Source organism: Stegostoma tigrinum, chromosome 44 (genome assembly GCF_030684315.1).
Source record: "Stegostoma tigrinum isolate sSteTig4 chromosome 44, sSteTig4.hap1, whole genome shotgun sequence".
NCBI classification, from domain to species: Eukaryota; Metazoa; Chordata; class Chondrichthyes; order Orectolobiformes; family Stegostomatidae; genus Stegostoma; species Stegostoma tigrinum.
In genome coordinates this window covers 14,141,314-14,161,747 of record NC_081397.1, presented here as the reverse complement: position 1 = coordinate 14,161,747, position 20,434 = coordinate 14,141,314, and the positions used below count along the sequence as shown (strand labels likewise).

The 20,434-nt window shown below is 45.6% G+C and overlaps 4 protein-coding genes across 4 annotated transcripts in view; 2 read left to right on the top strand and 2 right to left on the bottom strand.

The window, feature by feature from the left end:
- The window catches only part of LOC132207155 (core histone macro-H2A.1-like), a 35,106-nt gene extending 28,676 nt beyond the window's left edge, over window positions 1-6,430 (top strand). Inside the window, exon 3 of the mRNA XM_059642330.1 lies at window positions 6,029-6,430. Coding sequence (XP_059498313.1) covers window positions 6,029-6,430 — 402 coding nt within the window. The remainder of the gene's footprint in view (window positions 1-6,028) is intronic.
- Window positions 2,828-3,241, top strand: LOC132206852 (late histone H2B.L4-like). The gene has a single exon (XM_059641945.1). It carries the CDS (start codon window positions 2,858-2,860, stop codon window positions 3,236-3,238), a length of 381 nt encoding a protein of 126 aa, XP_059497928.1. The 5' UTR covers window positions 2,828-2,857; the 3' UTR covers window positions 3,239-3,241.
- An 825-nt stretch (window positions 6,431-7,255) lies between the features above and the next one.
- LOC132207226 (uncharacterized) lies at window positions 7,256-7,666 on the bottom strand. Its single transcript, XM_059642456.1, has 2 exons — window positions 7,608-7,666; window positions 7,256-7,538 (listed from the first exon to the last, which is right to left on the bottom strand). Exons 1-2 carry the CDS (start codon window positions 7,664-7,666, stop codon window positions 7,256-7,258), a joined length of 342 nt encoding a protein of 113 aa, XP_059498439.1.
- Window positions 7,667-9,506: 1,840 nt separating this feature from the next.
- On the bottom strand, window positions 9,507-10,115 carry LOC132207154 (histone H1-like). Its single transcript, XM_059642329.1, has one exon. The coding sequence runs from the start codon at window positions 10,113-10,115 to the stop codon at window positions 9,507-9,509; it is 609 nt and encodes a 202-aa protein (XP_059498312.1).
- Between the last annotated feature and the right edge of the window lie 10,319 nt (window positions 10,116-20,434).

The window sequence follows — 20,434 nt, the reverse complement described above, 5'->3', positions numbered from 1 at the left end:
TGTACAGTTTTGGTCACCCTGTTGTAAAAAAGACCTAGTTCAACTAGAAAGTGTTCAAAGAAGATTTATGCAGGACTAGTGGGCCTGAGTTATAGCAAGATGTTGGCCAGGGTAAGACTTTATTTCTTGGACCGTAGGAGAATGAAGTGTGACCTTATTCAGATGTATAAAATCATGAGGCCCATAGGTCAGATAAATGCATATCATGTTTGTTTTTTTTCCCCCACAGATGAGGAATTGAAAACTGAAGGGCATAGGTTTCAGGTGAGAGGGCAAGAATTTAAGAAGGACCTGAGGGGTGCCAACTTCACAGAGAGAGTGGAGCACATGTGGAATCAGCTGCCAGAGAAAGTTGTTGAGGCAGGTACAATATCAACACTTTAAAAAAAAACATTTGAACAGGTACATGGAAGGGAAGGATTTCGAGGGATATAATGTGGGCAGTTGGATCCAGCTGAGTGGGCACCATGGCCATCATGAACCAGTTTGGGTGGAAGGGCCCATGTCCATACTGTGTTACTATAAGACCATAAGACATAGGAGCAGAAATCAGGCTATTTGGCCCATCAAGTCTGCTCCACCATTAAATCATGGCTGAGAAGTTCCTTCAGCCAATTCTCCTTCCTTCTCCCCATAACCTTGATCCCCTTGACAATCAAAAACCTATCTATCTCACCCTTAAATGCACTCAATAACCTGGCCTCCACAGCCTTCTGTGGCAGTGAATTCCATAGATTCACCGCTCTCTGGCTGAAGAAGTTTCTCCTTATCTCTGTTCTAAAAGGCCTGCCCTTTACTTGAAGGCTGTGCCCTTGGGTCCTAGTCTCTCCTACCAATGGAAGCATCTTCCCTACATCCACTCTGTCCAGGCATTCAGTAGACTAAGTTTTGATCAGATCCCCCTTCATCCTTCTCAACTCCAAAGAGTACAGTCCCAGAATCCTCAATCATTGCTCAAATGTTCAGCTTTTCGTTCCTGGGACCATTCTCGTGAACCTCCTCTGAAACTGCTCCAGGGCCAGTACATCCTTCCTGAGATATGGGGCCCAAAACTGCACATGCTACTTCAAATGTGGCCTGACTCGAGTCTTCTAAAGCCTCATAAGCACATCCTTTTTTACATATTCAAGTCCGTAAGACCATAAGACATGGGAGTGGAAGTGAGGCTATTTGGCCCATCAAGTCCACTCCACCATTTAAATCACGGCTGGGCATTTCAACTCCACTTTCCTGCACTCTCCCTGTTGCCCTTGATTCCTTGTGAGATCAAGAATTTGTCAATTTCTGCCTTGAATTCCTGGCAAAATAAATGCCAGTATTGCAGTTGCCTTCCTGACTACTGACTCAACCTGCGAGTTTACCGTGAGAGATTCCTGGAGTAGAACTCCCAACTCTCTTTGCACGCAAGACTTCTGAATTTTCTGCCCATTTAGAAAAGAGTCTATGCTTTTATTCTGGAGGGAGGATGGTAACTTCTTCAGGTCAGGCATCCCTGGAAGAAGCTTTGCAGTGAAGTTAAAATTGTATCAGAGATAATGGTGACTGCAGATGCTGGAGAATCTGGACAAACCTCAGGGGATCTCTACACCACTGCAACTCTAGATTCCCCTCCACCTACCTCCTCCTCTATCCATCTTTGATCCACCTCCCAGTCTGTCCCTATTTATTTCAGAGCCCTCTTCCCCCTCCCACATTTCTGATCAAGGGTCTCGGCCCGAAACGTCAGCTTTTGTGCTCCTGAGATGCTGTTTGGCCTGCTGTGTTCATCCAGCTCCACACTTTTTTTTTAATCTCGGATTCTCCAGCATCTGCAGTTATCATTATCTCTCATGCTTTTATTCTCCTTAGCCAAGTGCATGACATCACACTTTCCCACATTGTACTCCATCTACCACTTCTTTGCCCATTCTCCTAACCTGTCCAATTCATACTGCAGCCTCAGCACCTCAATACTACCTGTCACTCTACCTATTGTTGTATCATCTGCAAACGTAGTCAGAATGCAAACAGTTCCTTCATCCAGATCATTAATGTATAAAGCATGCCTTTTATCCCCACTCTCTGCTTTCTGCCAGGCAGCTCGTCTCCTATCCATGCTAGCACCATGGGCCCTTGTGTTACTCAACAGCCTCCTGTGCATTTAAAAAGCACATGGATGAGTAAATGAATAGGAAGTGTTTCGTGGGATATGTACCAAATGCTAGTAAATGGAACCAGATTAATCTCGGATATGTGCTCTCCATGGACGAGGTGGACCCTGTACATCTCTCGGACTGTATGACGGGGACTGATTATGAGAGAATAATCATCATTCACACTGCCTCAACAGACAGGAACAGATCGAGAACCGCACTCCCATTTCCACAATGCAGAGAATGACAGATATTTGGCAAATTGTCGCTCAATAAACCCGAATGTCTTAACAATACAATACAATACTCCCCACAGCTTAATAAGGAAATCTCAGCTAGTGATGAAACAAGGTAACATTTTACTCACAAAAGATTACCATGAGCAGAATAAAACACCCTGTCACAATTAAAATCTCGGAGGTAGTGTTCAAAATGTTAGTGGATGACAGGAACAAGTTCAACTGCAAGGGAGCTAGGAATTTGGTCCGTGTACAAAATTTCGGTTTGTGTTTCATATTTCGTTGTAGATCCGAACAGATCCACTTTGTGTTTCACACTAACCAATCACAGAAAGGCTAATCACATGGTCTGACATTCTTGTAAACTACCCAATCAGGAACAAGACTTTCCCTCATCCCTCATTAGCATTGCTGACGCGGTCAGGCTATAAAAAGCGAGCTCCGAGCCTGCTTTCGCTTATTTTGTGTCTGAAAGTGACTGTCAGTATGGCGGATGAGAAGAAAGCGCAGCAACCTTCCAAGAAGGGCGCCAAGAAAATCATCAAGAAGGCGCCGGGGAAAGCCGGCAAGAAAAGGAAACGATCCAGGAAAGAAAGTTACTCTATCTACATCTACAAAGTGATGAAGCAGGTTCACCCCGACACCGGCATCTCCTCCAAGGCGATGAGCATCATGAACTCTTTCGTCAAGGATATTTTCGAGCGTATCGCGGGGGAGGCTTCCCGCCTGGCCCATTACAACAAGCGCAGCACCATCAGCTCCCGGGAGATCCAGACCGCGGTGCGGCTGCTGCTGCCCGGGGAGCTGGCCAAGCACGCCGTGTCGGAGGGTACAAAGGCGGTGACCAAGTACACCAGCTCCAAGTGAGATCCCACATTGTGTTGAAAAAACACACATCCAAAACCCAAAGGCTCTTTTAAGAGCCACCCACAACTTCTCTGAAACAGCTGAACCGTATTAACTTGGATAGCCGATGCTGGAGAATCTGAGACGACAAGATGTGGAGCTGGATGAACACAGCAAACCAAACAGCATCAGAGAAGCAGGTAAATTGACGTTTCGGGGCGAGACCCTTCTTTTCAAATGAAGTTTTAGCTTTACAATTGATTCTGGGTCTGGATAATGAATGTCGCTAAGCTTTGTTTTTAATTATAAAAATAATTTCGTTTGATCCCAGACCCTCTGCCCTTTATTGTCGGTTGCGTATTTCCCAGTCTCTTTTCCCAGCCTGTATAGAGAGCATATTTATCGACACCGAGTCACTTTTCAGCAAATTCTGTATTTTCCAGTTATTCTTTAACCCTTGATCAGGGCAGAAGGTACAGTGCCCCGTGGGGTATGAAACACGAGTTTCACTCCCGGAAAGAAAAGTAACTGTTGTCGTCCCACGAATAGATTTTGAAATTTATTTGTTCTTTTCTTAAATTAAATTTTCAAAACGCCACTGAGACGTCGTCTAATTTTTGCAGAACACTGTAAATGAGGCTCTCAGCTGTCGATAAGAGGCTTTCAAAATGAACTGAGATAAAGCTAGTATAGCTGCTGGATTGCCATCTCAGGTGTGAAACTGGCTGAAGTCTGATCAACGACAATAGGGATGGCAACTTTGAACTGAAGTTTCACCGTTCTCACCCGCAGGAACGTTATGTGAGTTTTAAATAAATATTTCAGGGTGCACTTGCAATATGAAAATGAACCGGAAGGCAAAGTACTGGGCTTATGGTAAGATTCATGGCAGTGTAGATGAGCAGAGAGATCTCGGTGTCCATGTATACAGATCCTTGAAAGTTGCCACCCAGGTTGACAGGGCTGTTAAGAAGGCATACAGTGTTTTAGCTTTTATTAATAGAGGGATCGAGTTCCGGAACCAAGAGGTTATGGTGAAGCAGTACAAAACTCTGGTGCGGTCGCACTTGGAGTATTGTGCACAGTTCTGATCACCGCATTATAAGAGAGGATGTGGAAGCTGAGGAAAGGGTGCAGAGATTTACTGGGATGTTGCCTGGTATGGAGGGAACGTCTTACGAGGAAAGGCTGAGGGACTTGAGGCTGTTTTCATTACAGAGAAGGTGGTTGAGAGGTGACTGAATTGAAACATATAAAATAATCAGAGGATTAGATAGGGTGGATAGGGAGAGCCTTTTTCATAGGATGGTGACAGCGAGCACGAGGGGGCATAGCTTTAAATTGAGGGGTGAAAGATACAGGACAGATGTCAGAGGTAGTTTCTTTACTCAGAGTAGTAAGGGAATGGAACGCTTTGCCTGCAACGGTAGTAGATTCTCCAGCTTTAGGTATCTTTAAATCGTCTTTGGATAAGCATATGGACGTACATGGAATAGTGTAGGTTAGATGGGCTTCAGATCGGTATGACAGGTCGGCACAACATCGAGGGCCGAAGGGTCTGTACTGTGCTGTTATGTTCTATGTTCTAACTTAGTTCGGCGAAAATTTAAATTATTCATTCCTCTTTGTAAAACTTAGTTTTTTTTTCCTATTTCGTACACGTTGTAGGGTTTTGTCCCTGTGGGTAACGACCCCAACTCTCTCTCGTGGTAACCAAAACCAATAAGCCCGTATTTGAGACATACGAACAGAAGTATCGTGCGATTTGTGTTTTTCAATTTCCAAATCTCTACGTGAATTTATTTTCAGAATGCAGTCTGTGGGGTTCCCCGTTGTCGGGTAGAGTCTTTCAAAATGAACCGAGATTAACAGGGAAGTCTGATCTCACACAATAATCACAAAATTTTCGGAAGACGCTGATGTTTTGAATGAGAACGAGAGAGGTTATGTCAAGGATCAATTTGTAATCTAAAAGGAAATTAAATCATACGCATTCATGTAAAACGTCTTCCTCGTATTGCCCATATTGGCGGGCTTTTCAAATCGGAAAGAAAACGGTTGATGATTTGGCGCCGGTATTTTCCTACGGTTGCCGCGCCGAGGCATTTTGTTTTATTTTCAAATCTCCCCGGGTTTTGCAGAAAGCAATAAATGAGGCTTTCTGCTGTCGGTGGGAAAATTTCAGTGAACCGAGATGAAAGCAGAACAGCTGGCGGACTGGCATCGCAAAAGTAGAAATATTGTTGATCTTGTGCAATAGGGAGCGCGATTGTAAAATATTGTTGAAAGCAGTATTGCGCTCAACGGCAAAGAAATAGCTGTGTGATACTTTTATCAATGTATCCGGGTGCTGATGTGAAATAAAATGCATCTGTTCAGAGCAATTTACGCCGGGCTCTTTTTCTGCCATCTGTTTATTCTTAAGGATCAGGGTAAAAAGCAAAATCATAATCACATCGATTCACTTAGGCCTGGGAATCAGAGAGAGATTGTGTGAAGTATACAGGTGTATTCTAAAAGTAAATTATCTGGAATATGAACGCATTCTTCTTCGTAAAACTTCTACCCGTTTTGAAACTATTGGCGGGCTTTTCGAGTTTGAAAGAAAGCGGTTGATGATTTGGCGCCGGGATTTTCCGGGCCCTCTCGGGATTGGTGAGGGAAGCAGATATCTGATTGGGCATTGAAACGACATTAGGAGATACTGAACAATGTGACCAATCAGCAATGGCCGCACCCCCATTCCTCCCGAAGGCTTAAGAGGGCGGGATGTGGCCGCATTGCAGCATTTTCTGTGCAAGTGTTTGTGAGACTGTGGCCATGTCTGGGAGAGGAAAGGGCAGTGGTGGGAAAGCTCGCGCGAAGGCGAAGTCCCGGTCGTCCCGGGCTGGGCTGCAGTTTCCGGTGGGCCGTGTTCACAGGCTCCTGAGAAAGGGTAACTATGCTGAGCGTGTGGGTGCCGGAGCGCCGGTCTATCTGGCTGCGGTGCTCGAGTACCTGACGGCTGAAATCCTCGAGCTGGCCGGTAACGCGGCCCGCGACAACAAGAAGACCCGCATCATCCCCAGGCACCTCCAGCTGGCCGTGCGCAACGACGAGGAGCTCAACAAGCTGCTGGGAGGGGTGACCATCGCTCAGGGCGGGGTGCTGCCTAATATCCAGGCCGTGCTGCTGCCCAAGAAAACCGCCGCTGGGGGCGCCACTAAAAAGTGAAGAGACCGTTCTGTAACCTGACAACCCAAAGGCTCTTTTAAGAGCCACCCACAACATCAGTGAAAAGCAGCTAGACTGTCACTGCTGGTTGGTTTATTTTAATTTTATGTGCAAACACGGGACTGTAAATGCGCAACAATATCCGTTTCCTTTTTGCCTTAACCCAAAGAAAACTAGAACAGCAGCCGGAAGGGTGTAATAAAGTTTTACTGCAGGGACAGCGACTTTAAATAGTAACTCACAGCGGTTTCCCTATCACTATGCCGACAGGGAACAAAAGACATGCGCTAACTCCCCGCAAGAAAGGGGCCGTTCGAGACTAAACCGAGCCTCCTCAGAGGATCGAATGAATACACTCGTGGGAGATTGGGCAAAATTTCAATTGCACGATCAGCAATATAAAAATCGTTTGTATATTTTGGTGAGCTTTTCGAATTGGCCACTGTTTCCCAACATCCTCATTCGTCAACTTCAGTTGCAGCTGGGGAAACGCCAAGGGAAGCAATTGGCAAGCAAAGGCGTTTGAATCGGAAATTTATAAAATGTTAGGTACAGTGCTTGAACTGTGTTGTGATTACTGAGCACTTATAAACCTGTTTCACAACTCGGGGGAACTATTGGGCCTGAGAGATGCACTAAGTTTCTGTAACAGCGGTGACATTGAGACATAACATCAATGGCATGCTGTGGGTTTATATTAACTACAGTCCATCGTGTCTAATGATTACTGTTCTCTCTCTCTCTCTCTCTCTGGATAGTGTAGTGGCTCTGAAAAGAGCCGTTGTGTTTCTCGGGGTGAATGTGCAGGCCCCAAGCACGTTCCGTTTAGGCGCGCTCCCCGCGGATCCGCCGGGCCAGCTGGATGTCTTTGGGCATAATGGTGACCCGCTTGGCGTGGATGGCACACAGGTTGGTGTCCTCAAACAGACCCACCAGGTAAGCCTCGCTGGCCTCCTGCAAGGCCATTACGGCCGAGCTCTGGAAGCGCAGGTCGGTCTTGAAGTCCTGAGCGATCTCCCGCACCAGGCGCTGGAACGGCAGTTTGCGGATCAGCAGCTCGGTGGATTTCTGGTAGCGGCGGATCTCCCGCAGAGCCACCGTGCCGGGCCTGTAGCGATGAGGCTTCTTCACTCCGCCCGTGGCCGGAGCGCTCTTGCGGGCCGCTTTGGTCGCCAGCTGCTTGCGGGGAGCTTTCCCTCCGGTGGATTTGCGCGCTGTTTGCTTGGTTCTAGCCATTCTCTGCAACACACACACAGGCTGCTACTCTCAATGCTGAACCTGTGGCGGCGCTGCCTATTTAAGGGAATGGAGAGCTCGCCCTCGAGCTGGGATTTGTTAGAGTCCCGTCCCTCAACCCCATGAGAAACAGCTCCGGAAGGTTCTGAAAAGGCAGAAAAATATTTTTTGGTTTAAATTGAAATGACAGTTGGTCACTTCCAAAAAGCCCGCCGATTTTACCCTCGCGATCCTGAGTTTAAGGTAAATATTTAAAAGGAAAATAAACTCCGACTCCGATCAAATCGTGTACTTTGCAAACTAAGTTTTTTGAATAAAATCTACATCAGCGGAGACAGGACGACAGGATTGCCTCATCTGTCTGTAACAGGCGTGAGGAAAGGGGGAGGGCGTTTGGCATTGCTTCCTGCAACAGGCAGATGGAAAGTAAATTAAAACTTTCACAGTTGTCCCAGAATCAAAACTGAACGAAATATCATTCCTGTGACTGTTAATGAAATACAAATACAGCAATATATGTTAACTCCAGCCCCCAACTAGATCTGTAAATAAAACTATTCTCCAGAACGGCAGTGAACACAACTTTCGGGAAAAAAAAACTGCGGTCTCGAGCTTCATGTTCGAAGCAGACAAAAACAGGATTTTTTTCTAAGCAGTTGCGATACAATTGAACGCCCATGATCCGGCCTTTCTTAACAAGACAACACGGTTGCTTCCATTATCAAGATAATAAAATGTGAGGCTGGATGAACACAGCAGGCCAAGCAGCATCTCGGGAGCACAAAAGCTGACGTTTCGGGCCTAGACCCTTCGCCCTCTCTGATGAAGGGTCTAGGCCCGAAACGTCAGCTTTTGTGCTCCCGAGATGATGCTTGGCCTGCTGTGTTCATCCAGCCTCACATTTTATGATCTTGGAATTCTCCAACATCTGCAGTTCCCATTACCTCTGCTTCCATTATCAATGTGGGCTATACCAGCTTCAAAATCTCCCCTTCCCCAACTGCATCCCAAAACCATTCCAGTTCTTCCCTCCCCCCACTGCACCACACCACCAGCCCAGCTCTTCCCTCCACCCACTGTATCCCAAAACCAGTCCAACCTGTCTCTGCCTCCCTAACCTGTTCTTCCTCTCACCCATCCCTTCTTCCCACACCAAGCCGCACCTCCATCTCCTACTTACTAACCTCATCCCACATCCTTGACCTGTCCGTCTTCCCTGGACTGACCTTTCCCCTCCCTACCTCCCCACCTGTACTCTCCTCTCCACCTATCTTCTTTTCTCTCCATCTTCGGTCCGCCTCCCCCTCTCTCCCTATTTATTCCAGTTCCCTCTCCCCATCCCCCTCTCTGATGAAGGGTCTAGGCCCAAAACGTCAGCTTTCGTGCTCCTGAGATGCTGCTGGGCCTGCTGTGTTCATCCAGCCTCAAATTTTGTCTTGCTTCAATTTCCACGTCAGTTTCTATTCCCCCAGTTGAATGAGACAAAATCATTTGATGGGGATTGTGTGGTGAAGAGGAGTTTCAGGGCGTGTTAGTCTCTTTGAGACTCTCTCCCTACATGTGTGAAAAGCAGACTGACATGAACTGACAAAGCACTAGAGCCTATGGTCCATGTGAGCAGGACCTCACACTCACATATTGTAGAGTATGGAAGAGGGGCTGAGTGTAAATCCGGTGGGTAAATACGGAACGGTTATTCACATAAATTAGTGTCTAATTTATTCCTGCACTCGGAGCTAGGACAGGGATCATTTGATCCGGGCTCAGCTCTCTCCTGAAAGATGTGGTGGCTCTGAGAAGAGCCTTTGGGTTCAGGTCGTTACACGTTGCACGGACTGCTTCATTTCTTTGCTGCTTTCTTGGTCACTTTCGCTTTGGGCTTGGCCTTCGGTTTCCTCGATTTCGGGGCCGGCTTTGCGGCCTTGGGGCTCTTGGTCTTTATCACGTTCTTCACGGGAGTCTTTTTCTTCGGCGCTGCTTTCTTCGCCGCTTTCTTTGGCGTTGCTGCCTTCTTGCCGCCCGCTTTCTTGGCTGGGGATTTTTTCGCTGCCACCTTCTTGCTCGTTGTTTTCTTCACGGCTGCTGCTGGCCTCGCCTTCTTTCCCACTCTTGCCTTGACTGGATTCTTTGCGAGTTTGAAGGAGCCGGAGACGCCCTGGCCCTTCACCAGAACCAGGGAGCCTTTCGCCAGGCACCTCTTGGCAGCCATCCTGATCTGTGCATTTTGCTTCTCCACATTGACCCCGCTTCTCTGCAGCGCCTTCTTTATAGCGACCAGAGACGTCCCCTTCCGATCGCTGTTCTCCCCGACAATCTTCACAATCCGCTCGCCCAACCCGGGACCGGCTGGTTTCTTCCTGGGAGCCGCCGCCTTCTTCTTCTTGGGAGACTTGGGTTTGGTGCTAGCGGAGGCTGGAGGAGCCGTTTCGGCGGCTGCACTGTCGCTCATGTCGGGAACTCTGCGCTGAATCTCTCTCTGTCAGACTGAACTGGGTCAGCAATGAAGCTGCTGGTGGCGGCACTGAGCAACTTAAAGGCAGCGAGCGGACGGCGCGGAGACAACCTGCCCTCAGCTCCCTGCTCCTGCTGCCTGTCTGTGTTTCTCTCTCGGCAGAAACTCTCCAATTCCTCTGCAATTCCGCATCTCCAGAGAGCCAGGCTCGATCGTTCCTGACCCTGACACGGGAAGGTTTGCGGCCGAAGCGTTTTCACTCGAATTGACGGCTCCGTTGTCGAGTTAAACGCATTTTGCTGCTGCACTCATCGCGCTCTCTGAGCTGAGCGCTGGCATTATCATCACTTTCAGACTGAAATCTTAAAATTAACAATTACACAGCTTTGAATTCTAGCTTTGGGGTTTAGTGGGGGAGCAGGAGGATAACTTGAATTGAAAGTATTTTCGATCTGATTAAGAGAAATTCGGAAATATCATGATATGAGCGGACAGACAAGCACAGTTACGTGCGCCTAACCCGCCCGCCCTTTTCGCACTGTCTCTCTGATTCAATATTCACATCCACACAGTCACATGCCAGAAATATCGCCAAATGTAAATGTGGAAGGATATATTTTCTTTTCCTTTCAGCTTTTGCTCCGACATCCAGGGAGTTAGTTGCAGTTTTTCTCCTCAGTAAGTGTTAAACTCTCTGAGGACTGTGCGCCGGAGATTCGCTCTTCTCCAGATTCAGCTCCAAAAGTTAATCATCTGGTTTGAACTTATATTGATCACCCAGATCAGTATTTTTAATTTCGCTGACAATACTCAACATCGGTTCTGGGAATAAACAGAAATAGAAACATAAATAATGTCAACTGGACCTAACCAATCAGCCCTTCAAACCAAGATAACAAATTGTGAAGCTGGATGAACACAGCAGGCCAAGCAGCATCTCAGCAGCACAAAAGCTGACGTTTCGGGCCTAGACCCTTCATCAGACAGCTCCTTCAAACCTCCCCTCCAACTCATCATGAGAATGGCAGATCATCCAACTCAATAGCCTGTGCCCGTTTTTCTCTCACATGGACACATTCAACAAGGATGCATAACCTTCAGTCCGACCATAACATGGCGAATATAATGCCAGACTGAACTAATTCCACCGATCTGTCCTTGGCCTATTTCCTTTCTTATTTATGTACTTATCCAAATGTCGTTTTAATGTTATAGTTGTAGGCATAGAGACGATTTCGTCAGGAGCTTCATTCCACATGCGCCCATGCTCTGTTCAAAAACAAAACGCAAGTGTCTTTTTAAAAATTTATCTCCCGTCACATGAAAAATGTTCGCCCTAGTCTTCAATTCCTCCCCAGCCGCCACCCACAACTCAGGAAAAGGACAACGTCAGTCAACACTGTCTCATCCCCTCATTATTTTAAACACTTCTATAAGGTGACCTCTCAACCTCAATGTGACTACCCACCTCATAATCTCAAAGGACTGTGCAATGAAGGTAAGCATGCCTTCATAAACAACCCGTTTAGAAGTGATGCAGACTTCAACAGGATAGGTCCTACAACACTACCAAGGACCTACCATTAATCATTCAAGGCCTACTTCTGTAAGTTGCTCCAAAATGCAAAATGTTGCATTCATCCAGATTGAATTCTATCTGTCATTTTGCAGCCCATCGAGGTAAAGGATCGAGATCCATTTGATATCTTAGGACTCATTCTCCTCTGAATACTATGCTGCTGAGTTTGTTATCATCTACAAACGTGTTTGCCATGACTTCTCTCTTCTCATTCATATCATTTATATAATGACAAGCGAAAGAGGACTCAGTCCCAATCCCTGGGGAGCACCTCTGGATGACAGGCCTACAGTCGAAAAAACAACCCTCCATCTTCACTCTCTGTCACTTGCCATTCAGCCAATTATACCTTGCTTCCCTTTGGCCACAAGTGCTACACCTGCACCATACTGAACTCATACAATGTGTTGAACGTGGCTGATTTCTGTGGCAGGGAATTTCACAAGATCACCACTTTCTGAATTAAGTAGACTCTCGGCTTCTCAGTCATGAAAGGGTTATCCTTTCTCCTAAAAATATGACTCCTACCAACAGGAATATTTTTCTGCATTTACACTTTCTCGGTCTGACAGTGTCTTACAGATTTCTAAGAGAATCCCTCATTCTTCTAACTTTCAGCACATATATTCACAACTAATTCAACCTCTCCTTCCATCCCAGCAATCTGCCTGTTAAAATTACCTTCACAGCAACACCATCCTTCCTCAGTAAGGAGGCCAAATCTGCTCTCAGTATTCTATGTGTTGCCTCACAGATGCCCTGATAAATTGTCACAATTCACTGTTTCTCCTGTACTCAAATTCACTTTCCACAAAGGCCAACATACCTCTCGCCTTCCTCATTGCCTGGTGCATCTGCATGCTTACTTTCAGTGATTAGCGTAGGAGACACCCGGGTCTTGTTACAAATATCTAAATTACTGTGAACATGTTGTGAAGACGTTTGATCCTAAAACTGATTCTTGTCATTGAGGAAAAAAAAATCATTTCTTCCCTCTCCATATCTCTTGTTATCCAGCTAGAGTTTTTTTTTAATCATTCTGAATGCTTTGCACCAATCACAGTTCCTTGGTGTTAACACGATAACATCTTTTGTGGGATTTTGTTAAAAAAGCTTTTTGGTAAATTAAAATGAACAGCTCTGCTTTAACATCCCTAATCCAGTAGATTAATCAGGCTGGGAACATTGAATAGTACAGCAGAGGAACAGTTCTTTCAAATCCATGCTGACTCTGTCTGATCCTGACATTTCATTCCAATTATCTGCATTTTTTTCCTGCAGGCTGAATGGTCTAAAATTACAAGTTTTACCTCAACACTCCCTTTACAAATAGATTGTTGACATTAGCTACCCTCCAATCTTTGGAAATTATTGTAGCACCTATGAAGGTTTGGAACATCATCACCAATACGGCCACTAAGAGCTCTGGCACATAAGTTATCAGTCCCCGGTACTTCCAAGCCTTCAGTACTACCAATTTTCCCAACACAATTTACTGAATAATACTGGCTTGATTCAGAGTCTCCCTCTCACTAAACTCTGTTTTCCACAACATTCCTGACGTGTTATGTGTGTCACCCTGTGTGAACATAGAACAACAGTAAGTAGTCAGTTGGATAGCCTTTTTTTTATTCCTCACAATGGACTCCCCTCTTTTTGATTGTAAGTGATGTGCATTTGTGTTTACCAACCTAGATTTATTTCCATTCTCCTTTTACATATTTATCAAGACATTAACAGTTATTTTTTCAAAGATTTCTGCAATTGTAAAAAACTTTTCCTCATTTTCTCATTCATAATCAATGCATTTGTTTGTTCCTTCATTCCAGATTTTGAAATGTTCCCCAAGTTCAGGGACTTTTATTTTCTTTCAAGTTCATTTTCTTCTCCATTTGTACGCCTCCACCGTGGATCAAACACGGTGTTAAATTGCCCTCTGAAAAGACAGTTTTGTAAACTGTAAAAAGAGCACCTTCCATACTCACGAATACATCAGTATAAAGAATTTGGGCGGCTGATGTTTAGGAACACTGGGCAAGATCGAGGGCAAGTTCTCCTCCAAGCCATCCACTATACTAACTTAGAAATATATCCCCTTTGCTTCACTGTCGTTGGATCAAGACCCTGGAACTCCCTACTAACGGCAATGTGAGCAGTACACGGACGACAATTGTTCTGGAAGACGGCTCGGCAGCACCTTCTCGGGGCGGGGGGGGGGGTGGCGCGGGGGGTGACTCGGGACGGGCAAACAATTTTGGCCCAGCCAGCGACATCCACGTCCCAGGAGTGAGTAAACAAGAACATTTAGGGTCTGTGGTTGAGGTATCCCTTTCATCAGAAGGTTTCTGTCTGCAGCATACAAAATCAGTCATCTTTTCGAAACTGGTATTTGCATCTGGAGGCATTCAGATATGATATTGAAAAACTTTCGTTCGTGTGTAACTTCAGCACGGTCCACCTGACCCATAAATAGTGACATTACCCCTGCGCCGCAAGACTCCATCCAACAGTTGTATTCTGCCTTCCTTCAAATGTCCCATTTATTCCATCGCTCTGTATGTTAGTTTGACAGAGTTAAAATGAGGCGAAGGTCAGCAGGAATGAAAACTGCAGTTGACATGAGATCCGACGTGATGTTATAGAATGGTGAAGCGCATTAAATGAATGGAATGGCCGTCAGCATCAGTGCTTCCCCATCAGATTGTAAGAGAGCCGGAGGGAGGCAGTTATTAACATGATCCGGAATAATCTCCATTGAAGGTTCAGAAAGAGCCAAAGCCCCAGCTTGAAACGTTCCCTGCCCTTTCCCCAACAGCACCACTTGCTTTGCTCACACTGGGAGTGAAGGGAATTACGGAAAAGACCATTGGATAACAAGGTTTGGAGCTGGATGGACACAGCAGGCCCAGCAGCATCAGAGGAGCAGGAAGGCGGACGTTTCGGGCCGGGAGTCTTTTCTGAAGAAGGGCCGAGGACCGAAAGGTCAGCCTCCCTGATCTTCTGACGCTGCTGGGCCTGCCGTGTTTATCCAGCTCTAACCTTGTTGTCTCAGATTCTCCAGCATCTGCAGTTCCTACTGTCAATGGCCAATTGATGTTAGTTTATGGGAATCTTTGTGAAAAGCAGCGCATGCGCGATAATTTTTCACTCCCCCTCCCCAAAACAACCAAAAAGCTGCATGTTGTGACTGGAGGAGCGCATGCGTGAGGCCCTCCCCCAGCGCTGCCATTGAGGAGCATTGACTCAGTTAGTTGAAGAGGTTTGTTTGAAACAGGCCGCGATGGAGAGATCAGCGCCCAGGGAAGCGAGGGAACAGCAGGCTCCTTCCAGCAGCGCATCGAGATGTGAGTCTGGGACACAGAGGGGGCTCCGAGACCGGCATTGATTCGGGCTCAGTTCAGGGAGAACCGGGGGCTGTAGGTAAGAGGCGGAGCGGAGCAGGAACTGGTCCCGGAACTTGGAGTGAGCGGCCTGGGGGCGGGGAGAGAGAGGCCTTTCTCGGGCTGTGTGTGGGCCTGCGGAGGGAGACACAGCGGCAAGAAGCGGCTGCTGGGGCGGGGGGTTCAGTCTTGTGATATTTAATTCTCCGAACGCTGATGGTAATTCCTCGTTTAGCTTCTGTTTCACGTTGTTTGTTGCGAATTGGCATTGAATCGTAAAGAAGTCACAGTACAGACAAATGTGTTAATCATGTAAAGGATAAACGCAGCACTCGTAGTGTGTTTTGTTTTAAATAGTGTCTGTTGTCCTTCCTTTAAATGGGTAGTGTATTGGGAGCTGGGTATTGAACTGTGTAAGCATTCAATTCATTGTCTCTTAATAAATTGTTTCAGAATTTCGCATAAAGAAAGAGACGAGGAGGAGCTCAGGTAAATTATGGAGCCAGCCTCTTCTCTGTTTGAATTGTTGGCTTTAAAACAACGAAGTGTTATGAGTATTAATTCAATTTTGCCTTGATCAGTTTTAATATTTGCAAACTCGTTGGATGTTGATTTACAGGAGAATTCTGTTCTTCCTCCAGGCAAATACTTGATGGGCCAAGGCAATTTCATATTTACTTGGTACAGCATGTGTGACCAGCTGCTCCAACCAAACAGCAGGTATGTTAGCACTGTCAGAGTGGAGAATTTACTTTCCACAGTCATAGGGGTAAGACTTGCATTGAGCTCAAATTCCAGATATCTACATTCAATCCAAGGGCCAAACAACATCACCAAAACCCAGTGCAATTCCAGTAAAGTTCGTCTTTGAAAGCCCATTGTCATTTTTAGCATTTGAAGAGGGATTAATTGAATCTTCATCACAAATATATGCTCACTAACTGCATTGAATGCTTGGTGAGGAAGGGCATTTTTAAAGTTACAGTCAAGGTATATAAATAGATCAAGTTGTCACTGTTACAATATAACCATGTATGGAGTGGATATTGGGTACAGACATGGAAGGAAACTTTAGATGTTATCAGTGACTAAGGAAGACAATTAATAAACAGAAGATTCTGGAAAAGCACAGCAGGTCTGGCAGCATCTGTGATGAGAAATCAGAGTTAACGTTTCAGGCCTGGTATGCTTCCTCAGTTCTGAACAAAGGCCACCAGATCTGGGAGGCATTGACTTAGTGGTCGTATCACTGGACTGTTAATGCAGAGACCAGACAACATTCTGGGGACATGGCTTCAATCACTGCCACAGCAGATGGTGGAATTTGAATTAAAAAAACATCTGGAATTAAGAATGTAATGATGACAATGAATCCATTGTCTGTTGTCAGGAAAAAGAATCCATCTGGCTTCACTTGTGTCCTTGAGGGAAGGAAACTGGCATGCTTACCTGGTCTGGCCTACGTGTGACTCCAGACCCACAGCAATGAGGTTGACTCTGAACTGCTTTCTGGGCAATTAGGTGCAGGCAATAAATGTGAGCCGAGTCAGCAACACCATCATGCTGTGAATGAATAAAAAATTAGAGGTGTTACTATTAGAAGAGAAGATGTTATTCTGACACAAAAGGGAGCATTTGCATAAACAACTGCAAGAAGGTTTGTGCGAGACTGTTTGAAGATTTGGAACAAACATTGAAGGGGACGGTAAACTCCTGCAATAACAAACAGATGAACTAATGGGATTATGGCTCACATAAGTACCAGAGGATCAAACACGTTCATTCAATTACAGTTATGATTAATTCCAATCTCATTAATGAAAGGAAGTTGTCCCTTTAGGTGAACAGAGTCAGTTCGGGAAAGTGACGTGAATGATCCCAGATGACAGTCAGCCTAGAATTTCATAAAAACTGCAGAAAAAAAACATATGAAGCAATTCGTTGTTTCTTTGAAATTATTCATGGTATTAAGAAATACTTTTAGTTAAAGATTCTTCATATAATTATGTTGAAATCTCGAAATATATGTGCTTCATAAAATACAAAGATCGCTAAAAGCATTAGGGAAAAAGCTTCATATAGAGATATTAATTAGTCTCCGGAGGCTTTCCTGTATCACGAAAGGAATACTTAGTGCACCTTGTTAAGGTGAATAATTAGTTCATGCCATTGCATAGTTACACCAACCATATGTGAGGTAGGTAATGAGTACAGATATGGGTGGAAACATTCACATCAGTAACTGAGCAGGGACAGTCTTGATCGTTTGCCCAACACGTGTCCCAGGCAGAGACAGAACAATTAAGTAACATGACTTTTAAATGCCCATGTCCTGTGCCAACACCTGACAGAGAATGCTTACTGAGTGCACGTGATTTTTCGCTGTCACAATCTCGTGCTCGCATGAACATAAACAACACACTCTCAATACACACACACACACACACACACACACACACACACACACACACACAGATTTACAATGAGTTGCAAATACCTGCACAATCCCAACACGTGCTACAACATGTAACAGCCATGAAAATCACATACACTGCAAGCCTCAGAACATGTAACATTCAAAATGATTTCTTGTCATGGATTTCAGATCAGAGAGCTAGCTTTTCATGATAAGAGATAAACAGAACAGAATTTGAGCTAAGGAGTCCAATTCCCATCATTTAAATCCATGGTAATTGCTGTGATCATAAACTAAATATCATTTGGTCGCTCCATCAGAGAAAAAAAAGCTGTTGACTTTTCTAGCAGAATTCTCATGAACTGTTCCAATAAATTGAAGAGGATATTGTATGGTGAACTTTCAAAGAAAATGAATATTAAACTCTGAGCACATTTAGACAAGACAGTGACCAATCCCAGAATAAAATTTCAACTGTACCACAGCCTGAATATTGTGGAATATCCTCAGCCCTCAGGCACTCTGCCAGAGACAGTCAATGCTAAAAGCTCTAACAGTTTCATTTCTAGCACTTTACACATTTGGCAACAAGTAAAATCTGATTTGTGTTGTGGAGCAGATATTTGAACATCAAAGAAAACCTGCAACTTCTAAAAGTAGAATATTTGATTGAAACTGACAGTCACAGGTTGAGAACTTCACTTGCACATTCACACAGCAGAAACTTGACAGGGAGAGAATGACAAGTGCATTCACACATTCACTAATCAGATAGCGACAGGAAGAGGTTAATAACTAGTCACTCAGATTTAGAGCAGGATCTGACTGGGACAAGTGGGTAAATACACTCTCACAGCCATAGGGAAGAAACTGACACGCACATAGTGATAAGTACACTCTCATATTCGCATATCAGAAAATGATAAGGACAGAATTATAATTGGACACATTCAGACCACAAAAAACTGGGAAAAATTGAGAAATGCATGCACACGTTATAGAAGGAAAAAGCATAAACATTGAGAGACTGATAGCGACACTTGGATATTCATAGATGAATTTGACAGGCATATTTTCGTAACACGTAATTGGTTTGCTTGCTGAGCTGGTTCATTAGCTTGCAAACATTTCATTGCAGTTTCCGATGATATTACCCATCAGGGTCATGAAACATCTGCAAATGAATGAACCAGCTCGGCAAGCGAACCAACCACAGTATCCACGACCTAACCTACAAATATACTCAGGAACCTTAGACATATTCATAATACAGTCCCGCATTCACGAGGCAGGAAGTGATGGCTGCAGATTGATGACTAAACACACATATTACTGAGCAGAAACTGAGAGGGACAGATTAATGATCATATTCACATCTTCACGTGAAAGCTCTGGCAGGTACAGATTAATTACTGCAGACAATTATTCACAAAACCAAAGCTGACAGGTACAAATGAAAAACAGTGTTCACACATTCCCTAAGTAGAAACTGACAGGTATTTTTTGATAACTGAAGCACATATTCACAGAGCAGAAACTATCAGGGATAGAATAATAATTGCACAAACACGTTTGAATATTCTCATTACAGACACTGACAGGGACAGAATGATAAATGCATTCGTTCACATAGCTTAAACTGATGGGGAGAGAATGATAAATGCTTTCACGCATTCATAAAGCAGAAACGGGTAGAGATCAGTAACTCCACTGTCAGATATACAGGAGAAACTGAAAGTGACAGATTAGTAAATATGCTCAAGGCAGCACATAGCAGAAACTGACTGGAACCATGATGAGAGATAATGGGAACTGCAGATGCTGGAGAATTCCAAGATAATAAAATGTGAGGCTGGATGAACACAGCAGGCCAAGCAGCATCTCAGGAGCACAAAAGCTGACGTTTCGGGCCTAGACCCTTCATCAGAGAGGGGGATGGGGAGAGGGAACTGGAATAAATAGGGAGAGAGGGGGAGGCGGACCGAAGATGGAGAGTAAAGAAGATAGGTGGAGAGAGTATAGGTGAGGAGGTAGGGAGGGGATAGGTCAGTCCAGGGAAGACGGACAGGTCAAGGAGGTGGGATGAGGTTAGTCGGTAGCTGGGGGTGCGGCTTGGGGTGGGAGGAAGGGATGGGTGAGAGGAAGAGCCGGTTAGGGAGGCAGAGACAGGTTGGACTGGTTTTGGGATGCAGTGGGTGGGGGGGAAGAGCTGGGCTGGTTGTGTGGTGCAGTGGGGAGAGGGGACGAACTAGGCTGGTTTAGGGATGCAGTAGGGGAAGGGGAGATTTTGAAACTGGTGAAGTCCACATTGATACCATATGGCTGCAGGGTCCCCAGGCGGAATATGAGTTGCTGTTCCTGCAACCTTTGGGTGGCATCATTGTGGCAGTGCAGGAGGCCCAATACACCTCCTCCCACCCACCCTCCTGCAAAAATTCCATCCCCTACTCCCAATTCCTCCGCCTCCACCGCATCTGCTCCCATGATCAGACATTCCACTCCCGCACATCCCAGATGTCCAAGTTCTTTAAGGACCGCAACTTTCCCCCCACAGTGATCGAGAATGCCCTTGACCGCGTCTCCCGTATTTCCCGCAACACATCCCTCACACCCCGCCCCCGCCACAACCGCCCCAAGAGGATCCCCCTCGTTCTCACACACCACCCCACCAACCTCCGGATACAACGCATCATCCTCCGACACTTCCGCCATTTACAATCCGACCCGACCACCCAAGACATTTTTCCATCCCCTCCCCTGTCTGCTTTCCGGAGAGACCACTCTCTCCGTGACTCCCTTGTTCGGTCCACACTGCCCTCCAAACCCACCACACCCGGCACCTTCCGCTGCAACCGCAGGAAATGCTACACTTGTCCCCACACCTCCTCCCTCACCCCTATCCCAGGCCCCAAGATGACATTGCACATTAAGCAGAGGTTCA